The sequence below is a fragment of the Alosa sapidissima genome, chromosome 12, assembly GCF_018492685.1.
Source record: "Alosa sapidissima isolate fAloSap1 chromosome 12, fAloSap1.pri, whole genome shotgun sequence".
NCBI classification, from domain to species: domain Eukaryota; kingdom Metazoa; phylum Chordata; class Actinopteri; order Clupeiformes; family Clupeidae; genus Alosa; species Alosa sapidissima.
This window is the reverse complement of record NC_055968.1, coordinates 4,671,774-4,698,273: the sequence shown is the minus strand read 5'-3', so window position 1 is coordinate 4,698,273 and position 26,500 is coordinate 4,671,774. Positions and strand designations below refer to the sequence as shown.

General features: G+C 45.9%; 2 protein-coding genes across 2 annotated transcripts in view; both read right to left on the bottom strand.

Annotated features, from left to right (window-relative positions):
- raver2 (ribonucleoprotein, PTB-binding 2) overlaps positions 1-26,500 on the bottom strand; it is a 65,695-nt gene that overhangs the window by 33,009 nt on the left and 6,186 nt on the right. Inside the window, 2 exon segments of the mRNA XM_042057296.1 lie at positions 6,471-6,943; positions 21,794-21,860. Coding sequence (XP_041913230.1) covers positions 6,471-6,943; positions 21,794-21,860 — 540 coding nt within the window.
- The window catches only part of cachd1 (cache domain containing 1), a 74,535-nt gene continuing 74,515 nt past the window's right edge, over positions 26,481-26,500 (bottom strand). Inside the window, exon 28 of the transcript XR_006021151.1 lies at positions 26,481-26,495. The gene's annotated coding sequence lies outside the window, so the exon portion shown is untranslated. The remainder of the gene's footprint in view (positions 26,496-26,500) is intronic.

Sequence of the window (26,500 nt, the reverse complement as noted above, 5' to 3'; positions counted from 1 at the left end):
CACACACACACACACACACACACACACCTGATCAGTCTCACATACACGCCACACATCCAGACACATGCCTTTCCCCATCTGTATGTCAGCCATTTATCAGTCTGTATTTCATGATTTCCACACGGGCTCCTCATATAGCCAGTCCAGCACACGGTGTGTGGCTCAGCTGGCTGATGTGAAAGCCTACACGGTAGCAGAGGCCAAGGGGGCAGGCACGGAGATTTGGTTTCTCTCGTCCCTTTGAGTGGGTGGGTGACATGCAGACGTCCGTTCAGGAAGACCTCGAGGGGACACGCGGTCAGCCCGCAGAGGGGTGTCTGTTCAGAATGCACACACAGATACACACACACCAATGAGGGAAGACATCTGGTTTTTAGAAGGAGTGTTTGTGTGTGTGTGTGTGCATACAGCATGTGTTTTTGTGTGTGTCGTGAAGATTGGAGGGAGGGAGAGGGTAAGAGGCCAGTGTGCCATAGCTTTAGCTTATCCAACGGGCCTGACACTTATGCCACCAGCAGCTTTAGCAATGAGGCTAACCTGACTGTGTCAAACTAGGAACTTTTACTGTGTTGGTGTGAATGAAAGTGTGTGTGTGTGTGTGTCTTGGTGAAAAAGATGAGGAGAGAGAGGAGGAAAGACAGGCCATTATGGGATGTGTGTGTGTGTGTGTGTGTGTGTGTGCGCGCTTGTGCCTGTGTTCACTGCCCAGGGCACTGTACTAGCTAACTGGGCCATAAGGATAAGCCCTCGTCACATGCTCACTGGGTGCAGAAACATCAGCGGAAAAGCCCTCAATCTCTCCTGGTTCCATTTTTGTTCCTTTTTCTGTCTCACACATGCTAACACACACAGAAACATTTGTGTTACAGAGACACACAAACACAGTGTTGCTGTGTGTGTGTGTTTGTGTTTTATACAGAGGTCAAGTGTCACTCAGGAGGAACAACCTGCATTATGTTTGGATCATGATCTCATTTTAGCTTTCATCAGATGTCATCAGGCTTCTGTTTTCACAATGGCAGTGGACATATATATTTGTATGTGTGTGTGTGTGTTCGTGTGTGTGTATGTGTGTGTGTGTGTATGTGTGTGTTTTGTCTGACGCGGTAATAGTCCTGCAGTGTCTGTCTAGACTAGAAAGTGATAGAAGCCCATCAACTAATGCCCAGAGGGTTAGCATCCATCCAACATCCTCCCCATACAGAACACACACACACACACACACACAAACAAAACTCACCATATGCCCTCTTCCACCCCATCTCACCTGTCTGTAAGCCAGCCTCAGTCTGGTGCCTGCTGCCTTTATACACACACACACACACACACACACACACACACACACTTGGAACACTCACATTCAGTTACATCAGTCAGAGATGAAAGGCTGACCTTTAAAAGAAAGAGCATATCTTTTTGTTCAAGCTCACTTTGGGTTGTGCAGGTTACAGCAACAGAAGAAGTCAGGGAATGAGAGTGACCGGAACGAGCAAGTGAGACAGACACAGACAGACTGAAAAGCAGACAGACAGACAGACAGACAGACAGAGACAAACAAACACCCCACAGCCCAACAGAGTCGCGCTCTATAACGCTGTAAAACCATACCCAGACCACAGAAGCCAATCAGTCTGAAATGGCTGCGTGGGGAAGTGTTGTCTGGCTGGAGGGGTCATGTCTGAGTGTTTTAGTGATCCCGGGAGCTGATACAGAGGCGCACTCTGACTGCCTCCAGCCTCACAGAGAGAGGGACTCCAGCGCTGCTGAAAAAGTGAGCCTGCTGCAAGCAGCACCTTAAAAGGAAGAGCGAGCGCCTGAGACGCCTGAGGACGAGAGGCTGAGCCAGGGAGACGAGGCCACACAGACATGAGGTGTGCCTACAAACATCTATTTACACTTTTTACACATACAAACATCTATTTACACTTTTTACACATACAAATCTATTTGTGAATTTCTTCACCTACCTAGGCTTTCTGTAGATAGAGGAACTATAATACACACAGATTCTTCAAGACAAAAGCAGCATGAGCACTATGTCTACACCCACGCAGTCATGCACAAATCCACCCACATCCACCCTACCCCCATCTGATGCACACACACGCACGCACGCACGCACGCACGCACGCACACACACACACACACACACACACACACACACACACACACACACACAGTACAGTGGGCTGGTTTGCTGTGCACTGATTAGGAGAGGGAATAACAGCATTGTGGAGCCCGGTATGCTGTGCCAAGCCTGGCCTGAGCTGCTTCTGGAAAGAATGGGGTTCTCTCTGCCAGCAGGAGCCATCTGATGCACACACACACACACACACACACACACACACAAACCAATATTCACATCCCGCTCACTTAACTGTGATGCCTCTATCCAGCTGGAAACGGTATAATTGATGTACTATGTACAAATTAATGAATGAATGGTTGTCTTACGCCATACTGCTTATAATATATCAAGCGTAAGTCATTACAATAACCTGTATCACAATATAGGAGTTTAATGTTGTTAAGGACTTATCTTGTACTAATATGCATTTTTATGAGAATTTGCTTTAAAAAGGCCCAAGTTGTTGATTACTTTAGTAAACATTACCTAAGGGTCCTTAGTATCCACTCTTAGTCCACCCAGAGCCAGACAGTATCATATGACACAATAACCAAGTGACTCACACAGAAGACCCTCGAGGAAGAACACTCACTCAGGCTCTGCACTGCTCATCTCACTGCTGATGAATTCTAACATCTAAATTATGCACACATTATTTTTTCATATCAAAGAAACATGGTCATGAATATTTCAAATATCTCTGGAAAATAAACAATATAGAAATTTGAAAATCAACTGGACAACAGAATTAAGACTAGACATTTTTCAACATAAAAGATTCTTGTGTGTGTGATGGGATGCCTGGAGATCCAGGGCCAATGGCTCTGACTGGGATCACACTCGTCAGTGAGTGTGTGTGTGTGTGTGTTTGGGCACCAGTGAGTGTCTGTCTGCATGTTCAGTTTCTATAACTTTGTGTGCTTGTGTAAATCAGCTTTCTTCCTAGCACTCTACCAAGAGCACAGTGCTGGGGTCACACTGCTGTGTCACAAGGTAATGAGAAAGTATGGTGCCATCAGGTTATAAACAAGAGTACACAAGCTTATTCAAATGGCAAATCTATAGGCACTGATATTAACATGTACACACACGCACAGACCAACACATAGAGGAAGTGGCGCTCTGAGCCCTGTTGGAGTCGTAAATTGAGATCAAGGGTTGTGGTGGAGGTGCTGATAACAGCAGGCGTGTGTGTGAGTGGCTGAAAGACCCTGCATAGTGTGTGCGCGCACATGGGTGCGTGTGTGTTTGTGTGTATGTTAGCGGAGGAATAGCATCTCAAACATGGGAGATAATGGTAAGAGTCAAAATCATTAAAATCACAGAGCTAACTAAAACATTCACCAGTGACAATGCTCAAATAGCTGTGTGTGTGTGTGTGTGTGTGCACCTATGTGTGTGTGTGTGTTTAAATATAGTAATAATACACATTTTTTGTCTGTGTGCGCATGTGTGAACTGTATACAAATTCTTAGAACACAATATCTCTGAGCTCAGACTTACTGGACACATTTCAAACTGGGTCTCTTTCTCACTCACGCATACTCACACATATAGTGTGTGTTCATTTGTGTACATGTTCATTTGTGTGTGTGTGTGTGTGTGTGTGTGCGTGTTGCTGTTGTTGGGTAGTCTCCAGAAAATGAACACCATCACTGCCACCAACTCGTTCATGACTAACAGAGATTTCTGCCCTCACTCTTCAAGCAGCCACTTCATAGTCCAGTGGGTCTTGTTCGATAGAAGAAAATGGCAGATGGTATTTCAGACCTAAATGTTATTTTATAATTGTCCATAACTGGCATAATCTGGGGCTTAGTAGGGGAGCTGAGGCTTAGCTGCTGAGAGCGTGTTTATGTGGATTTTACGAGGAGAGAATCTCTTGGCTGCCTTCCTGTCTTGGGCCAAATCTTCAGATGCATGCAGCCTTGATGCATTCTTCTGGCCTACCAGCTGGAGGACTTCAGCTCGCACACTTGGACCCATGGGCTAGACCAGTTCATTCTCCCTCTTATCTCTCCCCTCTCTACATTCAAACAAGCTTTTCCAGCATGACAAATAAGAACATATCCATTATGTCAGAGCACTGAAGGGATCGCACAGCACTGGATGCAAAACAGACACAACATGCTGCTCCAACCACTAATAAACTACAGTCAGCAAGCAAATATCCCTGAGCTATGAGCTGTGGTTGTGTGCAGACATCACAGTTAAGTGTGTGTGAATGTGTGTGTATGTGTGTGTGTGTGTGTATTTATGCAAATATTTGTGTGTGTGGCAGTGAGTTAATCGCAATTCCTCATAGAATGAATTCATCATATGTATTTTGAAACTACATCACTACTTGTTCCACCCTCCGGTAAAAAGGGCTGTTTTGCTTTATCTATGGCTAAATGAGAATCCAGACTGTTAGAAACGTCATCATAGACCGCAACTCTGCACTGCAGGGCTCAAATGTCTTGCATTTCAGATTGTCCTGCTCCTTCTCCTGCCCTTGTGGACACTATTGACGTAGCCTGTCCTTTTGGGGAGCCAAGACAGTTTTATGTCTCCCAGCTTGAATGACCCGGCTGTGCTCTCTCAAACACAATCCTTTGTTTTAGATCAGTCAGTGTGGTCTCACAGTGTTGTATTGTTGGGCCAGATAACAGTATAATCAACATCTTCCTCTCTTGTTCAACATTTGCACAGAGCCAGTGCTGCATGTCTCTCCTGAAAAGCATTCAGGGATGCTGGTAGGATAAACACAATTTGGAGTAGCGTTTCAAACCCTTAGAAGTGTTACACCTTTAGGTCATCCACTTGTAGTGTTGGTGCTGCTGCTGCTGCACTAAGAGTGCTACACATACAAAACACACACCCACACACATGTGTGCAGGTTACAGCATATGTTATCCAGCTATTATCTCACTGCACTGATAGATCCAACTTAGCTCACTACAAGAGCCCTCATATATGCACTTCATCTCCCCTGTGCATCTCATTTGATTGCTCATCCATCCAACTCACCCACACACACATACATACAGCCCCACGTATAAACCCACTCACATACATAGGCATACGCACACACACACATCCATAGCTTTATTTCTCTCATACAGACATGTAATGCAATCATTCCTCCACACGTACCAAACCAATGTTTTTTTCCTCCGTCTTCCCTGGAACCATATCAAGAATATTTGCGTCCAAACGGATCCATCTCAACACGACTCAACACGTTACTTCATACCCCAGGCCTATACGTGGCACTGTTTCTTTACTGAAATTGACCAAAACTTCCACTTTACAGACAGAATAGGCTACGACAAAATGGCTAGTGCAAGGAAACCAGAATTGTTTGTGTGGACTGATGGTGAACTGTCAACTGTAGTCAACTGTAAAACTAATAAACTTTATTTTACGGTTTGTGAAGGGTGCAGTCCCGTCCTTTATTTGGCTAACGCAGGTAGGCCTACTAATCACCTTTACTTTCTTTGGTTGTATGATAGTCCGTGATTCACATTAGTTTTGGCTATCACCGCAATTAGGCTACTAAACGCAAGGCTTACCCAAGTTCTAGGCTATTCTGTCGCCACATTTATAATATTGCTATAAAACCTTCGTTAGTAACAGTCAATACGTTTGCCTGCATCAAATCGCGCATTTGCATTCAGTGTGCTACCATCGGCTTAACGTGAGTTCTAAGCGTCTTTGTATGCTTATATCTGATTTCACTCGACTGTGAATGCATGTATATATGTTGTAAGACATGTAAAATAAATGAATGACACTGGCACTACGCACAAATTAATGTAGCCTAAACTTACACCGCACTTTCCTAATAACTTAAGTTCTCTCGCGTCACTGACAGTAGCTAGAATGCATAAAAAAACACCGGGAAAAACAGTGTTCAGTCCACCAAGTCATAAGCTATCGGCGCTGCGCAGCACCAGTTGTGATATTTATCTTACAGAGTGTAATCGTAGGTAATGTCATGTATGAAAACTAGTATTGTTAGGCAATACTATAAGTGCAAGTCCAGGGCAGCTGAGGTGTGGTGATGATCATCGGTACGCAAGCAGGATGTGCGGTTTCGCTGTCTAAACGAATTCAAACGGGCTACAGTTTCAGATTTTTCCACTCTGGGACCAGGTTTCAGAAAAGTGCGGTTTCGGGCAGTGTGTTTACAGGATTCGTTTGGACGCTCGGCCAAGATGAAGCAAAACCTCTGAGTTTAACCTAAAAAGCGTCTCCGTGTGGACAGGCCCTACGTCTCTCCTTCTCACCTATGAGAGCATTCTTCTCACCTATGAGAGCATTCTTCTCACATTTGCACGGTGTTACGATTGGTACAGACCTGGCAGAAGACGGGCCGGTAGCGCTGCGAGAACACGCGGGCCAGCTCCTCGGTGTCGTCGAAGTCCAGCGGCAGCCGGTCGATGCACAGGCAGCGTGAGTGCAGCTGCTCGGGCTCGATCAGCTGGTTGGCGTCGGTCCACTGCACGACGAGAGACCGCTCGCCCAGCGCGCGGCCCAGCAGCTCCGAGCGCGCCCGCGAGGCCGAGTCCTTCTTCATGTACTCCACGAAGCCGTAGCCCTTGGAGTGGCCGGAGCGCGGGCTGTGCACGAGGAAACAGCGCTCCACGTTGCCGTGCGAGCGCACCAGCTGGTGGAAGGCCTCGGCCGAGAGCGTGTGCGGCAGGTTGGCCACGCACAGCAGCGAGTCGGTGGGCTGCAGCTGGACGCTGATGAGGCGCCCGCGCACGCTCGACTGGTGCAGGGACGAGATGGCGTGCTGGGCCTGCTCGCCATTCAGCAGCGTCACAAAGGCTACAGAGGGAGACAGAGAGAGACAGAGAGAGAGAGACATAGAGAGAGAGAGGGGGGGGAGACAGAGAGAGGGAGAGAGAGAGAGAAAGACAGAGAGAGAGAGAGAGAGAGAGATAGAGAGAGAGGGACAGAGAGAGAGAGAGAGCAACATTAGGGTAAAGATCATCAGTCACAGACACACACAGGATTCTGGACTTTAGCCTGAACACTGAATTATATTATGGTGCAGAGAGAGAAGCACAGTCCACAGAAAGCCAAGTGAGCACACACTCAGTGAAAAAGAGACAGAGAGAAAGAGAGAGAGAAGAGGAGAGAATGCTTTATGGGCCGAAGAAAAATATGAGCCCCAGTAAAATCCTTACAAATAACAGTATATGACAGAGGACAAAGGGTTTACATACACCCACACACACATACCACTTACACACACCCACACTGTCCCTCTTTCTTTCGCCCACCCACTCACTCATGCACATGAGCAGCTTCAGGCCATGCCTTACAGAATATAGCACAATTGAAACAGGAACAACTGCAGGCTAATTAGCGCATCATGATGGCAGCAAGGTGCTGGCAGGCCCAGCAGCAGCAATAAGCCAGTGGAAGAGTGAGGCATGGCTGCTAAATGGGACTCCTAACTGCCCCCTAATGAGGCGGCAGGCGGGCCAGGCAGCACAGGCCACTGGCACACAGACGGATGGCTTGTGAAATGAGAAGGTAATAAAATGACTTGGAAACATACACACAAGAGACGGAGGGAGGGATGGAGAGTGAGGAAGAGAGAGAGGTAGAGATGCAGAGTCATGTATGACAAACACTCTGCACCATAAGCTAAGGGGTTGCCCCTGAGCTCACCCACAACCAACCACGTCTCTGTTGTTCATTCTGCCGGCATTCACCCTCTCATCATCCTCTCCTCCTCTCCCTCTATTCTGTTCATCAGCCTCCCAGTCTTCATTTATTCTCCTTATTCTCAAAAAATCCATTTTCTGCCATCAATCACTCGCCACAGTCTCCTTCTCATTCACTTTCTCTCTCTCTCACACAGACACACACACACATGCACACACACACACACACGAACACACCCAGGCACTCCACTTGCATCCAAATATATTATTTGCAGACTATTGGTCTGTAACAAGGCCTGACAGCGATGTGCTGTGGGCTTTGGTGCTTAATGCACTTTTTGTGTCTGAGCCTGTTCCACTCCCTACCCCTGACTGGCTACAAAGATAATTGCTCACATATTCATAAGTGAGCACTTACCATCCAGAGAAAAAAAAAATAAATAATAATAATCCCCAATCAAAACACAAAGATGGTAATAATTTCATTTAAAAAGAATGCTGTTTATGCCTGTAATGGTTCGGTATTATGGTATAATGGGAACAGCTAGTGTTGTTCTGAAATGACTTTCCCCCATCCCATTTGTGCATCTGACTTGCACACACACACACACACACACACACACACACACACACTATTCCACCCCCACATAACATTAATTAGCACAGCACACTGATGTCCAAATCCTAAGTGTGCTTTTCCCTGCGGACGTGTCCCCCATGCTCTCCTGCTCCCCGCCCCGTGGCTCTCCACCAGACGCGCGCAGCTACATGCAAACTCCGTCAAGTGCTTTCTGTGACAAGAGGGGAGTGTGTGCGGGGGCGGCTGCTCCGTGAGCTACGAGACGCTTCAATAGCGTACACAATAATCTTATAACACACAAGCACTGTGCTGGTGACAGGACAGGCACTGGCTTTTTTTTCCAAACAAAAAGGGGTGATTTAATTATGGGGAGGTGGGGGATTCACTTCAAAATGTGACAATTACTGCTGTTATATTTCTCTAAAGCCTTCAACAGGCAGGCGGCGAGGTGGGGGTGGGGGATGCGCTGGGAAATTGTGTTAAAGGCTGCAATTCTCCTGCCATGAGGGTTCTGAAAGAAGTCATTATGAGAGAGACCCAGAGGGGCTGAGTGCACACTGACTCCCAGAGGAGAACAATACAGAACGGAACCACAGATAAACAGCACATACAAAAGAGAACCGGCCGGTTCTGAGTCACCTTTGGCCAACGGAGGAGCGCCGCGGCACGGTCCGGATGGCGGAAAAGCTCGGCCGGGGTGCCGCTCTCTTGTTAAGGGGTCGTTAGAGCTCGTTTAGCTTCGTTAGGGCACGTTAGGCTTCGTTAGGGCCGGTGTGTCCATGCGGAGCAGATGGCGTTGGATTTTGGGCAGAGAGAGAAAATGTTTCCATCAGGCTAGTGCCACACGAGAGAGAGGAGAAAGGAGAGAGAGAGAGAGAGAGAGAGAGAGGAGAAAGAAGAGAGAGAGAGAGAGAGAGAGGGGAGAAAGAGAGAGAGAGAGGAGAAAGAGAGAGAGAGAGAGGAGAAAAAAGAGAGAGAGAGGGGAGAAAGAGGGGAGAAAGAGGAGAGAGAGAGGAGAAAGAGGAGAGAGAGAGATAGAGCCCTGCCCTCCCCCCTGCACTGCCAGCAGAGGCTGGGCACAAACAAGTCTCCACCTGCTGGCTTACAGGATGTCAATTATACACACACACACAGACTGCAATACTACATACAAAGACACACACACACCCACACACGCACACACACACACACACACACACACACGTACACCCATCCGTAATGGTAGGCACAAAACACACACAAACACACACACAATACATATCCATAAACAGACATACAGTCATATACAGTGTTACACGCACACACACACACACACACACACAAGTACACATATAAAATATAAACCTGGTGAATACTCTGGCTCTGTTCAGTAGTTACTCATACAGAATTCCAACTGGTCAATTACTGAGGTTGACAGAGTTGCACAAGACATGCACAAGACATGCATAAAAGAACAGACACACACACCCCTGCTGATCTGAAGTCCAATTACTGAAGACAGAGGGACACACACACACTAGCCATATTTTTTTTTTTTTTAAGTATATTTTTTTTTGGGGGGGGGGGGGGGGTTTATGCCTTTAATTGACAGGACATTGAAGAGTGACAGGAAGTGAGTGGGAGAGAGAGTCGGTGTGGGATCCAGAAAGGACCACGGGGCGGGAATCGAACCTGGGTCGCCGGCGTACGGTGCAGGTGCCCCAGCCAGTTGCGCCACGGCTGGGGCCCACACTAGCCATATTGAGACACATGAGCCATATTGAGACACACACACACACATACACACACATTTCTACACAAACACACACACTCAAAACCACGTACACAGATAAACCCCACATCCACCCGATCATAAGTGTAAATATGTGTGGCTGCGCATGTGAAGACACCAACACAACACAAACACAACACAACACTAACCCTAAACAACACACCCACACAGACAAACATCTGTAACATTCAAACTGAGTTTAAATGCAATTAAATGAATACCCACAACAAATGCAGACAAATACAAATAAATGCACTCACATACTCTCACAAGGTTTGTAGAGATGAGTTGATAGGCACAAACTTGAAAAATACACATACAGACAAAGCGACAAATATACAGAAATAAAACACATGGACACACACACACACACACACACACACACACACATGCACACACACACACACACAAGCAGTGGCACAACCACCTAAAGAAAATAAAACAAATAAAACACATACACCTCCATAGGAGCAGACAAGATAATAATTGTCCTACTGGGATGAAATGTGGACAGAGGAACACACACACAAATGCAGAAACACTCCCACCTGCTTAAATACAGTGGGCCAATTATCTGTGTAAGCAAGAGCAGATGTACACACAAGCATAAACATGCAGCTGGTGATGGACAGAATGGAATATATGATGTCTTAAATCTGCAATCACAAGTGAAATCTGAAATGAGGAAGAAACTGCACTGACAAGTACAACACAAACAAGACAACACAGTAGTAAAAACTACGGTAAGTGAAACTATCCGAGAGACAGAGAGAAAGAGAGAGAGACCGAGACAGAGAGATGATATACTTAACCTGCATGTACAATACATATTCAAATAAACATTCAAACTTTTGTTTAACATCCACCACATTGAAACATATAGACAAAGTGACGTCGAAATAAAGCTGTTTCAGACACACACAAAACAGACAGACATTCACATACTCCCATACACACACCAACACACACACACACACACACATACAAACCACACAGCCAAACTGTTGCCTACAAACCACAACAGTGTATGTGCTGTAAGTGAGCTCTGGGGTGGATGTAAAAGCGTGTCTATATAGGGGGGTTGGCCTCAGCTTCTGTGTGTGGATGTGTGCTTGTGGCAAATGCCTGTATGCTGCATATGTGTCTACACACATGAGAATGCCCTTCAGTTCTCCATTGTGTCTGTGTATGTGTGTGTGTGTGTATGTCTGTGTGTGTGAGTGTGTGTGTGTATGTCTGTGTGTGTGTGTGTGTGTGTTCACATGTTTGGGTCTCCTACATTAAAGCCACCCACACATTGCCACTGCATCAATTAATGATGATCCCCTTGCTCTTCACAGCATCAGTCATCTGGCACAAGAGGCCCACTGCACCGGGCCCGGCCGCCCACACACACACGCATGCATACTGTAGATGGACACACACACACACACACACACACACACACATACACACACAAAGTGGCTCTTGGTTTTTGAGTGGACGAACAGAGCCCACTAAACGCTAATGCATGCACTCATCTTCCTCCTCTTCCTCCCTCTCCTTCTCCTCTGCTCGATCTGAGCATGGCTGAAATCAGCAGGAGCGGCGCAGCGTCCATCTTGGGCTGACGACTAGTGCTGCATACCACACATTATATACTGGCAAACCAACAGCTCAGACTTGAAATGATATGAAAAGTGTATGACTGTTGTATTTATGCATGTGCATAATGTGTGTGTGTGTGTGTGTGTTTAATAGTGTGCTTTATAGTATGTTCTCACATGGCAGGTAACTGATTTTGGGGCCAATATTCATTTATTTAGCTGTTTGGTTATTTGGGTGGTAATTAACAAACTTATATGAAAGGAATCGAGTTTGTAAAGACCTGGAAAGCAACAGGCGATATATAACAGCACCACTGAGTAGCCTTAATCATTCTTCAACATAAAAGTAGAAAAACGTGATCATGTGGGAGTTCAGGGCAACCCAGTTATGATGTAAGAAGCAGGGGATCCATGTTCCCAGATAGCTGCCTGTAATGCATTTGTGGCGTGTGGTTGGAAGAGCCTGATACGAGGAGACCTATACTGATGTGAGCCAGTATGTGTCAAAATAAGTCAAAACTGGCCAATATATCGGTGGACCTCTAATGCAGTGTTCACCTGTTCGTCCTCTGAAGCCAAGCTAGCTAGGTGGCTTCTCTGTCCCTCAGTTTATAGCATGTGCAGTGTGTGTGAGAGTGGTCACAGGATTCCAGAGACTGCAATAATACCTCATCCTAATGCCCCAACTAAAAGTGGGGTTGGCATTCCACAACACAACACAACAGAGCTGGAGCTTCACATGCCACGGTTATGGTCAGGTCACCATGCTATGTCAGACGCAAGGACAGACCATCCGTCAGCACCCAATTAAAAATGGCCCTGTGCTTAACTAGACAGGAGCCATGGGACCATCACAGTAAAGCCAGCAGCTGCCATACAACACCAGGAGGCCTAAAGGACCTACAGCAGGAAACATGGTCTCAGTCAGCATACAACACCCAAGCCTGCTGGGTAAACTTATTCTTGCCTAATTATTCATAGTTAAACTGCCTAGTTATGCTCTGTGTCTATCTCAGCCAAACATCAGTTGAGGGGAACTTCTAGGGAAGTTCTCTTGAAACTACATGGATGGTTAAAATGAGCAACCATAGGCAGTGGATGAGGGCACAGAAAGATTCTTTCAATGTTCCCCTGATAATAAAATGTACATACGGGTTAAGCTAGAGAGAGAGACAGTGCCTGTCCAAGTGAGCGCATGCAAATGACAACAGCCATATACAGGATGACTAAGAGATAAGAAAACAAAGGCTTTGCTCAGAAGGCTCTAGAAAGGTCATCTGCCATCAGGTTAATTCCTGTCTCCTTCTAATGTCATAATCATTGGAAACACTTTTATGTTTCTATTTTAGAGTAGCAAATGACTCAAAGAGAGAACGAGTGCGTGAGACAACCAGACAGAGGGAGAAAGGTGGAGGCGTTAATCACTTAATTAGCTACCTTGACATTGCTAACCCTAATTGCTACTTCAAAGGCCCTCTCACTGTTGTCTGGAACAGCAAACAATGGGCTGAATACAAAGAGCTTTGGTTCCTCCTAACTGAGGTAGATAACTGTCCCACAACAAGATGCCAAGAAAATGTAGCTGTGTCAAACACTGACATTATTGGGGCAGCCGTGGCCTACTGGTTAGCACTTCGGACCTGTAACCGGAGGGTTGCCGGTTCTGAACCCCGACCAGTAGGCACGGCTGAAGTGCCCTTGAGCAAGGCACCTAACCCCTCACTGCTCCCCGAGCGCCGCTGTTGATGCAGGCAGCTCACTGCGCCGGGATTACTGTGTGTACACTGTGTGCTGTGTCTGTTTCACTAATTGGGATAAATGCAGAGACCAAATTTCCCTCACGGGATCAAAAGAGTATACTTATACTTATACTTTTGACCCTGTGGTCATTAGCATTAGTTGCCACTGAAACAAACACCAGTGAATTCTAAGCACAGTACAGCACAGCACAACTCAAAGCTAGCATGGGTAACCTGAATCTGTAACTTCACATCCCTCTGCTGCGTCACCGAAGCACTTTGCCTCTTCAGTGCCTTCAGTGGCTCGCGCTACCAGCTCATTAAAGAGCTCAGAAACGAACATGCTGCCTTTCAGCTAATAGCACTCACAGGCCTGAGCACAGAGCTTTCCACAGTCCCTGCACTGAGGAGAAACAGCCCACTGAAGTTGTACATTCATGGGAGAGGAAGAGTGAGGACAGGAATGGGCAAAAATACATCAGAATGTATTTTAAAATAAAATACCAAATACCCTCATTTTATACTGTATTGATAATACTGTATTTTTTTCATTTTGAAAATACTCAAGATACTTTTTTTCAAAGGAGCAAGTAATCACTTTGTAAATCACGTTTTCAATCCTACATCATGGGTTATATTATTCACCCTGATATCTAAATGGGGCCCCTCAGTCAAATAACACAGGTCACATTATGTGTGATAATCATGCTTTGTAATTGGCATCTTTTTTCACAGCAAGATAGCCTTGATAGCCACAGCCTTAAATGTGTTGATGGTTATATTTGTTAGTCTCAATCTGTCCATTTCTTTGCACAAAACTTGCGAGAAGTCATAATTTAAGGCATTATTGGGGAAATTCGGTCTGGACTTGTTCCATTGAAAAACAACTAAGCCCGACCCAAAGCAGTTTGCACCAATCACATTGTCTGGACGGGCTTTATTCAATGATGGTCAGATGAGCAATGATGTATATATAGCTATAGTCTATCACCCTTTAGATTTCACTATCGCTTCTATTGTACAAGATTAAAACAAAAATTACAAAACTAAAATATTGAGAAGAAGGATGTTTTGGTTCTCCCTACAGGATTGATGGTAGGCTTCATTGCTCTGATTGGTTAGATCTATCCAATTGAAACACGCCCCATAATCACATCCCAATCAAGCAGTATCAGATTCAAATTCTGAATAGAATGAAGTATGACTACGTCAGGCTAAATTATTGCCTTTGTGCACAACTTTCTGTCGCATATGATATGGTATCCAAATGAAAGGCCACAAAATGGTCCAAATGGTATCCACTTGCTTCCTGTCTCATACTTCACTGTCCTGTCACAAAAAAAGACAAAAACTATACTTGAAAAAGTGTTATCAAACCACAAATCTTTGGGGCATTCGCTCAACCTCGCAGCGAGTGCAACACATGGCAATTCCTATATCTGTAAGTCCCTTATGTGCTGCCTTTTTATTTTATTTTTAAATTATCTGCCTCTATAAATGCAGTTACCGATAGATCGGCAAATAGCTAATATCGGCAGATAGTACTGGCATACCAGTTTGGTCGAGCTCTCTAGTTGTGAACCTGCTCAAACTACACAACAATCGGATAGACCTGATCAGATCCAACTGATTCTGGGCTAAAATCACAGTGTCTGTATAAAAATAAACACCAATACATTATTTTGATACCAAATAGTCATTTTCTTCAACCCAATGAAATACAATGAGAAAATAGTATTAGAGTATTAGAAAATAGTATAGTATTTGTAATGTATAGTAAATACATGTATCAGTAATACTGCCCATTCCTGAGTGACACAGTGAGGAGGATGATGGAAAAGAAGAAAGGCAGCACAGAGAAGGATAAAACTGAAAGTGAGAAAAGCACTTCCAGTCAATTAGCTGGCGGAAAAAAATACCCTCACATTTTTTCTTTCTTTTCAGCTTTCAGGTACACCTAATTAGAAGTCAGTCATACTTTAGCAAATTATACAGCTCAGCAAGTCATCACAAACATTTCTGTTCCCCACCTCCCAAGAATGTGGATTCATTTTGATCATTGATTCAGAAAATGGTTGCCAAGAATTCAGAAATCTGGCTGCCAGACACAAATTGGCAAAAAGCCGACAATTAAAGCTAGAACAGTTGACAGTTAAATCTTTACATTGCCTCAATTAATGAGCTTATAAAAACAAAACTGGTCATTACACCAGATCATGAAATGCTAATGAACTACTGAAATGCTGGTGAAAATGTGTCTTTGCCACCAGCAGGACAGGACTGAAGGAGAATGATTTTAATATAGCCTTAGGTTTAGGACACAACCCTTTCATTCAGTTTACAGTTGAAACCACAAGAGGTAGAGTAATTCTGCCTCACCAAGCTAGCTCTTATCCAGGGGTGGGCATTCCAAACATGGCATATCCAAACAAGCTCCAGGGAGACTGACACACTCATGAAAGACTTGCAAACAAACCCACAACCCACAAATGATTACTTATCAGGAAAGTGTGGATGATACTTTTAACAGGTCTCTAATGAAACTTTAACAGTAGAAAACGTACTTTTTTATTTACCCCTGGCATGTATGCATACCTACGGTTTACATACAATAAGATATCCTGATTCCTGTTTGCGTCATCAACAACTATTTTAATTATAGCTAAACTCTGGTATTTCAGCATAACATGGTCAAACAGTGAACATGTTATTAGACACAACCCTATAAGGTGCCCCCTTTCACTAATAGAGCACAGAACCACTCATAATTATTATGACAAGCTACTAGTAATCCCATGTGCCAAGTAAGTTAACGATAGGAAAACAACTCGTAATTGCTCATTAACTCTGCATTATGCTTTATGTTTCAGAATACGCATGTAAAAAAAGCTGTGTGGAGTTGGCAGTGAGGCTGGGAGGGCTCTTTTGATGCCCTGGTGTCTTCATTACTGAACCGTATGGGATTGGAGTGGGGAGATGGGGCTGTAGTGGGGCGCTTGACAAAAGCCTCTTTGTTTAGGCCTGATTCCCATGGCGGGCACTTCCTATTGTCATTCCTGTGCCCATCGCTGGAGCGCCGTTGCATACCTTTGGAATTCCGTCATGGATTTCCCTGTGTGACTCTGGCAGACATTTCTAGTTGGTTGCTTTATCACAGCTTTGGTGCGGCCGTTGGTGGTGGGCTGGATGAGTAGCCGGCCCATCGGGGCCTAAATGTTAATTAAACAGCCCGAGCCCAAGTGTTTTGCAGAGGCGTTTTTTTTTTCGAATTAGAAGCGGTGGTTCCAATTTATAGAAAGCACTGAGGCGAGCACTGAGTAAACTTTAAGAGCAGACAGAGTCGGCATAAATATCCCTCATTACCTGAGCACAGGAAGCCCAACAGCCCAGAGCGAGTCAGCACACCATATTAAACACACACACACATACACACACACACACACACACACTATATGTGTACATACATAATGATATATAAATATAAACAAATACAACTTTCAAAAACACTTTTGCACGACCAATGAAAAAGGAACTGCTAAAACAGAACAGATCACAGAAACACACACACACATACAAGCCACCTCCCCCCTCCCTAAACACATCCCCACACCTACGCACTTAAGTGGCGGTGAGTTTTGTTTTAATGTCATGAGCCGGGCAGACCTGAGCTTCCCATTAGCGAGGGCTGAGAAAGGGCGCTTTCATACATAATGAGCGCCCCCATTACAGACGATTCAATTAAAGCTGCTATACGCTGCTGCTGCTGCGTGAGCTCCCCAGCCTCCTGCTCTCCAAGCTGCTGCTGCCTGTCCGAGGGTGGCATCGGGCGTCGGGAAGAGTCTCGCCTGTGAAAAGCCCCCTGTAGAGACTTTACACTCTCTCTCCCGTCTCTCTCTCTCTCTCTCACACACACACACCACAGCCTGATAGTCAGGAAGTTCCCCCTCTTCTTTGTGGTGGAGCTCTGTTCAGTTCCTTATCAGTCTGACTCTTGTTGCTTTAATATGGGGGGCTGTGATGGTGTTTCAAATGACACACACACACACACACACACACACACACACACACACACACACACACACACACACACACACACACACACACACACACACACACACACACACACACACACGCACACACACACGCACACATTCACTCACTCACTCACATGCTTTTAAGGCACACTTTTAAGGTTTCAATAACAGCATGCCAAGGCAGATTGCGGCGCCTTCAGTATGTGTTTTGAGTCTTGTGCTGTTTTAAATGTCAACAGATGAGCTGTGTGATGTCTGCCCCCTCTCTCCCCATCCCCTCCCCACCCCCCCCCCACCCCCCCCCTCCCTGAGCTCCCCGTCTATGATTCTCCCCTGCCGTCAGCCCAGGGCCAGATCCTCAAATGCCAAGCATGTTTCTGTGGCTGCTGGTGCTTCCTTCTTTTCCTGAGTTTTCTCTCAAAGGGGATGGGGCGCGTCAGGTGGCGTTTGATAGCGGCGGGAAGGCATGGGGACATGCGTGTGTGTGGGGGTCAAAGTTCAGCCATGAACGACTGAAAGGTCAGAAGGTTTGTTGGACTATAGAGCCCAAGATGAGTCAGGGTCATGGCACAGTTTCAGACACTTGGCAGGAGTAAATGCTCTTTAGAGGTAGACACACACACACACACACACACACACACACACACACACACACACACAAAGAAGGAGAGCAAGTGTGCTAGAGAGAAAGAGGCACTAAAGCATTCCCATCTGAACAGCATAAACACTGAGATGGTTTGAAAGCCTACAGCTGTCTTCCTGAAAGTCTGAGGCCATGTTTGGTAGTAAAAAAAATCTGTGTACACACACCAACCTTGTTTGACAGTTAAGACAACAGAGCACCGTTAGAACTTACATACACATGCTGAACACACACACACACACACACACAGACACAGACACACAAACACATACACACACACTCAGACACATAAATGTCATCACGCACCAGCTTTGTTTGACATTTCTGAAAGCTGCATTCTCATTCGCACGCATGTAATGCAGTCTCAGCCAGGAGAGCTGAAGCTGCAGGGACGGTGGAGGGGGCTGGAGGCCTGGTGAGGAGGCCTGAGGGTGGGACTGGGAGTGGAGCCCCAGAGGGTGCTAGACAGGAACAACCCCCTGAAGGTGTGGAGCTCTGGTGCTGAAGCCTCAGAGGGGGTTTCCCTGACTCTCTTCTAAAAGTGGTGTTTAGAAGTGAGTTAGTAGCAGTCACGTTCTTCCTCAGTTTGCCCTATTTGTCCTCCTCTCTCTCTCTCTCTCTCTGCATCCCTCTTTCTCTCAGTATGATGCAGGCCCTTCTAGGGTAGCCAGTCTTCCTAATGAGTAGTGGAGCGAGTGATTAATTATGTTTAGATGAGCAATGCCAGTGGACGGAGTCTTTAAACACACGCAACGAGGGTGCGACACGGCATATGCTCCGATGAACAGTCATGCCCTAAACGGGCTGGATATGATTGCACACCTCAGAGAGAAAAAAGTCTGAATTTGGCATGACCTGCTGTAACACTATATACAGTCGGGCCGCAGGGACACTGTGCTGCAGAATGGAGTTATGTAGTAATGTTGGCACACAATGTTAGCCACATGACTGGGCCTGGTGACAGTGCAGGGGTTTGGTGAGGCTCGGGCCCAAAACAACCATCAGCAGAGGGGATATCACCCTCCACCTCAGCCGGCCTGGGCACCGCGCCAGAGAACAGATCAGCTCCGTCTTTCACTCTCTCTCTCTTTTTTCTCTCTCTCTCTCTCTATCAACACAATGCTTTCTCTGCACCCCATCTCTCGCTCCGTTGCCCTCTCGCTCGCCCCTTTTCACTGCTGTCACTTTTTATCCACCGTTAGTCTTTCTCTTTCGATTCTGTCACTTATAAGTGGACAGAATATTTCTTCCAGGATTACTTTTCCAAGTGGAGTGCGGTGGTGACAGGGGGCACGGGGGGGGGGGGGGTCTCTCCTTTCTTTCAAGCTGGCTTCAGATCAGTCCGGCGGCACGTCCTTGCTCTAACCTAACCACATCATAAAAGCAGACTGGCCCTTGGTCAGCTGTTGAAGCAGGGACATTTCCGACACTGGTCTCATGTGGCACACCGGTGGCTGGGAGTTGGCGGGGGGTGTTAGGCTTGTCTACAAGGTCCCAGAGTTCTCCCATGCTCTTATTTCTGACATTGGAAACCCGCCATATGAGGAAGAGAGAGATAGAGAGGGAGAGAGACTGTATATGATCAGCACTAAAACTGAGTGAATAAACACAGTAAAAGAGAGAGAGGAAGAGAGAGAAGCAAAGAGGCTGTGAACAAGAGAGATAGATAAACAGACCAGTGAGAAAGAGAGAGGGTGAGAGCTGTAATGTTGGAGAGCTGAAGAGAGGAGTGACAAGCCAGGAGGGGTTAGTGCATGAGATCATGGGTTTCACATTCAATCCTGCACACTACTAATTAGGGTGAGCAGGCATGCGTGTCAGGCCGGGAGCACGGCCTCCTGTGACATTTAAGAGCCCAGAAGCCTGGCATTATGAGTGCCCGCGGCGTGGACCAGGGGGCACGTTAGCTAACAATCCCTGATAATCACCAGCAGAGTTAGCACAGATCCGGGGCTACTGCCCACAGCCCTCTGGGTGGCCCTGACCAAACTCCCAGTAGGTATGATAGATTACTACTGGACTGAACGGTTTACATGATTATGTAACGGTCACGTCATTCACAATATTCTTGTCGTTTGTTTATCAACACACATACACACACAGAAAGAGAGAAAGTGCATTGTTGAGAGCTTGATTGCATCTAGAACTGGATTTGTAGAACAATATGAATTTATTATCATCATCTTAGTAGATGATGGTCACATCAATATATTTTGTTCAGCACTGCTGATTTGTTTATTTCTACATTGTGAAATACCAGACGTTACTGGAAAAAAATCCTCCAGGATCCTGCAAGGGCTTGTTGAGATTGTTGCAGCCCAAAGTGACAGAATTTGCAGCAGTAATGGCTATTAAAATTGTATTGATTTTCTGTTCAATACAAACTATTACAAAATCAGAACTATCGCGGCAATAAGATAAAACAGCAGTATGTAATTGTTCAAATCCTTGAATTTGTGTGATTTTTTGAAAACACCACAAACCCCCACAGGGCCTGATAGAAAAAAGAAAGGTACATATTAGGTGAAAATACTTTCTGGTCTTTTTCCTCAACAGCTTAAGTAGAGTGCTCCTCACAGACAATCCACGGCAACCACAGGTATGTTGGGTCATACTGCCAGAGGAATTTCACATTGTCTCAATCAGAACATTTTTATTGGAAACAGAAAAATGCAACCTTTTTTCATCTGGCCATGATGATGCTACCTGCTGGAGAAGCTAAATCACTTTGGAGAGCCAAGTTTCTCTCTCTCTCTCTCTCTCTCTTTTTTCTCTCTTTTTCTCTCTCTCCCTCTCTCAGCACAAATCACTCTAGTAAAATCTCTTTGAAGACGCTGTGCTTGATATTACTTCTGACTTGAGAACATTTCAGCCTTAATTCAAAAGAGGACGACTGGAATTCCTTGACACGGTGGGCCTTCCTTTATAGAGTTTGCTCAAACGAGATGTTCAAACATGGAGAAGAGGTAGGAAACCAGAGAGCGACGAGCATGAGAACAAAGGCAAGAGAAGCCAGTGTGTGACTCAGATGCGTCTCATCTTATTTTCACGATGACCGGGATGGGCTAGTGGAGGCTATCTGAACACAATCCCACACAAACCAGCCTCTCACTCCCCTCAGCTGCTCAGTGTCCACTCCAGACACATTCTTCTGCGTCCGCGTACACTCCCGATTCCACCTAAAGCTGGCCAAATGTGCATTGTTGGGGTGTGAAATAGACACTGCATATATTTAAATTCATTCCATTCAATTAAAGTGAGGTGGAAAAGAACTGTCTAGTCTCTCTGAAGTCACACAAAACTTTAATCCAAAGTGCACCAGGCCACCCTCTAGTCAAGGTGCTAATTACTCAAACGCTAGTACTAGATAAGCCTGTCTCCTCGCTCTTCATTAAACTTCTCTCCTCCAGACAAACACCATTAACCTTTCAGCTCTTTTGTAGGACACCAGGGGCTAAGGGCTGTAAGGTGGATGGGAAAGGTGTGTCTTTTTGGGGCACTGTACAACCACCAGAAATGGTTGGCAGCAAAGTTTGACAGGCAGGCATCCATTTTCCAGAGGATCCTTTGATATTTCTTGGAGCACTGTGGTGATATAATGGTGCACTGGAGCACTGTGGTGATATAATGGTGGTGACAGGGCAATTACCTGTGCCTTTGTTCCGGTCGACAAAACAGTACTTGAGCTCGTACTCCTTTAAAATGTCGTGGACCTCCTGTGGGAGAGAGAGAGAAAAAAGATATTTTACGAAAGAGGAAAAATAGAAAAGAAACAAAAGGTAGTGAGACAGGATTTTCCAGTGCTACACAGCCTTCTCCTGAAGGAACCTCCCTGAAGGACTACAAAGCTGGCATTTACAAGCAAGGTAGAGAGACATCTGATATCTGGGAGAGGAAGTGCTTCAAGATGATTATTTTCGTGAAGTCAATCTGCACCTCAAGGCTGTGTGGCTACATTTTGCACATGAGCACAGTTCTGGTCAAGCTCTGCACATCCGGACGTGTGTCCATAATTTTTTGGGAATATGAAAAGGAGGACATTAAAAATATATACCCAAGTTGTAATATGCCAAACAGATAAATGTCAGTATACTCGGAACACATGAGACTTATTTCTTTAAGATTGATCTGCACGCACATGCACACACACACACACACACACACACACACAGTATATATATAGAGAGAGGACAAGAGAGCGCTCACCTACCCACAACTCACCCACACAAAAGCACCCCTTCCACTAGCAAAAAACACATTTTAAAGCACGCTGGATGTCTTTTTTCACTTTGGACGCTGTACACATGTAAAATGGATTCCTCCACAATGACCTGGCTGCCTCCCACATGGTCCATGCCTGACTGTGCAGCTCCCACCTACAGCCCTCTCTCCCCCCCCCACCCTCCCCTCTCCTCCCCTCTCCTCTCTTCTGCTCTGCCTCACAACTCAACTCTCTCCTGCTGCTGAAAGCACTTTCTCTCTCTGCAGCCCGCTAACTCTCAGCTTCACAATAACCTCTGGCTCTCGGAACTCCCTCAGGTTCAGAACTCAACTTTCCTTAGAGCTCAATCTTTCTTTCTCTATCATTCTCTCCTTCTCCCTCTCTCTCTCTCACACTTGCTCACTGAGGCCTGATGGTTCAGAACGCCCCCTCTGGTCCAGACCTAATAACTGTATCCATGGATCAGAACCCTATCTTTTCTCAGTCTCCTCTCTCCCTTCTGGGGAAGGGATGGTTGAGCAACTGATAGCTACTGAGCAATTTCTGTGCAACCCCATTCACAACCAGCATTCTGATTGGATAATGATGACAGCTAGCCTGCTGATAATTAAAGTTCTGCACATAAAAAGTAGCCCAGTATGGGGCCAATACATTGCCCAGCAACACAGCCTAAAACGTTGCCTTGTGTATCATCAGCTTTCCACCCCAGCACAGGGACTGTAGGCTGCAGATGCGCAGGTGAACATCTGTTCAAAGAAACGGTATACCCCTATGTAAATGTTGTTACGACCCTGCTGGCCTCTGCTTGTCTGTCTTTGTCTGCTTCTGTGTTGCAGGCCGGAGTCATGGTACAGGTGCTGCTAATCACCTGATTTCAGGGTTCAAGGTTCAGGGTTCCCTCTCTCCATCGCAGCATGCGTTGGCTTTGTCTTTTGTTGGGGTTTTGCACATTACTGATTTACAGCACACCTTTGGTTTCTTACCATCTCACTAATACTGACTGCACTTCACATTTTCATACATATTTAATTTAATAAATACCCCTTTTTGTTAATCCTTTATCCACTTGTGGTCTCCTCTATGTTAAATCACCCAAAACGAGCCGTTTGGTTCTAACAATGTTCTAACAATGTGTGTATGAGTATTTGGACCCCATGGGACAGTTCGCTTAATTACTTCAGACTGTGCTCTTCATTAATATCATAATTGTGAGGCCCCAATAGCAGTGTAATAGACAATCAGACACACAGCGCAAATAAACAGATGTAAACAAACTGTCTACTGTAATCACCATACTCAGGTCAGGTGAGTTCGGAGGTATAATTGTGCACTACTGTATGTGCACACCAAGTGTGTGCATGTGAATGTGTGTGTATGGTAACAGCATGGAGTTTCACTGAATAGAAGTTTCACTGCAGTAGCCACCTCTCTATCATAATCAAGGGAAACATGAAATTCAAATTCCAGTCAGGAGGCAACGGCATTCAGACTATTTGCATTAAGAAATCATTTACATTCTCGCTCTATTCTTTGCAAAGTGTCTGACACACTTTATGTTGAAGACAAGGAGACAGGCGAGAAGCTTTCTCCTACTGCTGACAACACTGAAGCTGACACACTTATTCAACACACAAACACACACACACACACATTACACACAGTTGCACGCACGGACACACACTCACATACTCACATACACACACACACACACACACACACACACACACACACACACACACACACACACACACACACACACACACACACACACACAGACACACACACACCCCTCTTCACAGTAAGCCTCTGGTAGTTGGACTGCACTGGGTGCCTGACTGTAAACTCAATTTGGCTCCATCTGCTAACTCCTGCAGCGTCCGAGCACATCTCAGAGAAGCAGCCCCCCTGTAATTGACAGTAACAGAGAGTACAGGAAGGGAGAGAAGCTGCCACACTCAATCTCCAATCAGAGAGGGGGGGGGGGGTGATAGCACAGGAAAAAGAGAGAGATGATGGGAAAAGATATGGGGGGGGGGGGGTGAGCACAGGCAGAGAGTATCCTCCTAATGCAGCTCCTTTACACATACACTAATGGGCTTTAAATGGATAGAAAGCCATCCTGAGCACAATAACACTAGCACAGGGATTAAGACATCAGGGATTCTCTCTCTCTCTCTCTCTCTCTCCCTCTCTCTCTCTCTCTCTATGTCTACGCACAAGCTGCCATTAATATTTAATGGACTTGGCCATGATTTCAGTGGTGAGCATCTGGCCTGGTTGGAGGCCAAAGGAGAGGCAGTTGGGGGAGGAGCAGGGAAGAGAGGAGAGAGAGAGAGAGAGAGAGAGGGAAAGGCCGAGGAGGAGAAGAGAGGTGGGAGAGGGATAAAAGCGGGCAGTGAAGGGAGAGGTGGAAGGAGGTCTGGGGAAGACATGGGGTTTATGTCCTCGTGCTATGCAGGGGTCAGGCCTGCTCCGGTCAGCCCACTGTAACCCTGTGCTCTCTGCACAGGCTCCAACAGACGCCACGCAAACACAGACGGACAGCGTTTAGCAGTGATTATGGACAACGGAGGGGCAGAGAGAAAGGGGGGGGGGGGGTAGTAAATGTTAATGTGTTCTGGCTAGAGTGCATAGAGTGAAAATGTTTTGAGATAAAAGATATAAAAGTATGGGAAAACTGTGGGAGGGAAACATTAGGAAGGAAGTTATAGTTGGCCTGTCTACTGAACTTTTACTGACTGCACAAACTTGATTAAAAAGTGAGGGGCACATGAAGCTGTTCAGCTTGTCATCACAGCGTTTATGACACCCATAAAAGCAAATGTGTTGTCCATACCCTTTGTTCTTTTTGTGATTGGATGTCCGTTTATGAGTTTCCTCTGAAAGTGCCAATATTTTTTTAGATTGAGATGAGGCGGAGTGCTTGTGTCAGTGCCTGCTGTGGTGAACTGTCCGTCTCATTTTACTGCCGTTCCTGACCCGAGTCATGTAGACGTGGGCGGCTGTGTGTGGCGGTCACTGCCAGCACTAGCAACAAGACCAGCACAGACAGACAGTAATGATGATACACGTGTTGCTCTGTTTACAATGTTACATAATGCATGTGGCACATACCACACAGTGTGTATCATGTCAGTGACAACACACTTAGAGCATACAAGTAGGCTGACTCACATTATGTAAAGGACATTAAAGACTTAAGACCACAAACCTCAAATAAGTCTAAACATGACATTTCAAAAGAACATTTCAAAACAGAAATGTTTTCATTCACTCTACAGTAATAAGGGCACTAGGAGTGTCTGGTTTAGTAGCTTCTTCCAAAATGTGGGGCATACAAAACCAAGCCCAATTATTTAACATCTACTGACATATCAGGGCCCCAAGGCACAGTTTGTTTAATGACTTCAGACAGTGCTCTTAATATCTCAATTGTGAGGCCCTAATACCAATATAATAGACATTTAGACAGAGTGAAAAATAGGCAAATGTAAACAAAGTGTATAATCACTGACAGGTCAGGTCAGCCTGGAGGTGTAATGTACAGTTACCACATGCAAAGCCATGGCCTTGAGTGAGCAGCAGGGACTGCTTCATCTCACAGGTCACCAGTCAAAACGGACCTTTTTAAATAATACATTTAAGGTTTTTAAGTGTGTGTGTGTGTGTGTGTGTGTGTGTGTGTGTGTGTGTGTGTGTGTGTGTGTGTGTGTGTGTGTGTGTGTGTGTGAGAAGCTATTGGGGTCCACATGAAGCGTTGTGGCCCAGGGTCAATGGGAATGAGTGATACAGAGAGAGAAAGAAAGAGAGAGAGAGAGGACCGAGCAGGTAGGCTGTGTGAGTGTTAGATCCAGAGCGAGAGGGAGATAAGTACAGTAGCTGAGAGATAAGGGAGAGAGGGAGGGAGGGAGGGAGGCTGGGACTGGGAGAGCCAGAGGCTGGGGGGGGGGGGGGGGCAGGTGGGGACTGCTAGATAGGAAGGGAGCAGCGAGGCAGGAAACGGTGGCTTGATTTCAGCCCACTGGACACACACCAAAGAGGCACTTCAAGGGCAGCTACCTGGCGGCACAAACACACATGCATGCACACACACACACACACACACACACACACACTCACACACACACACCTGTA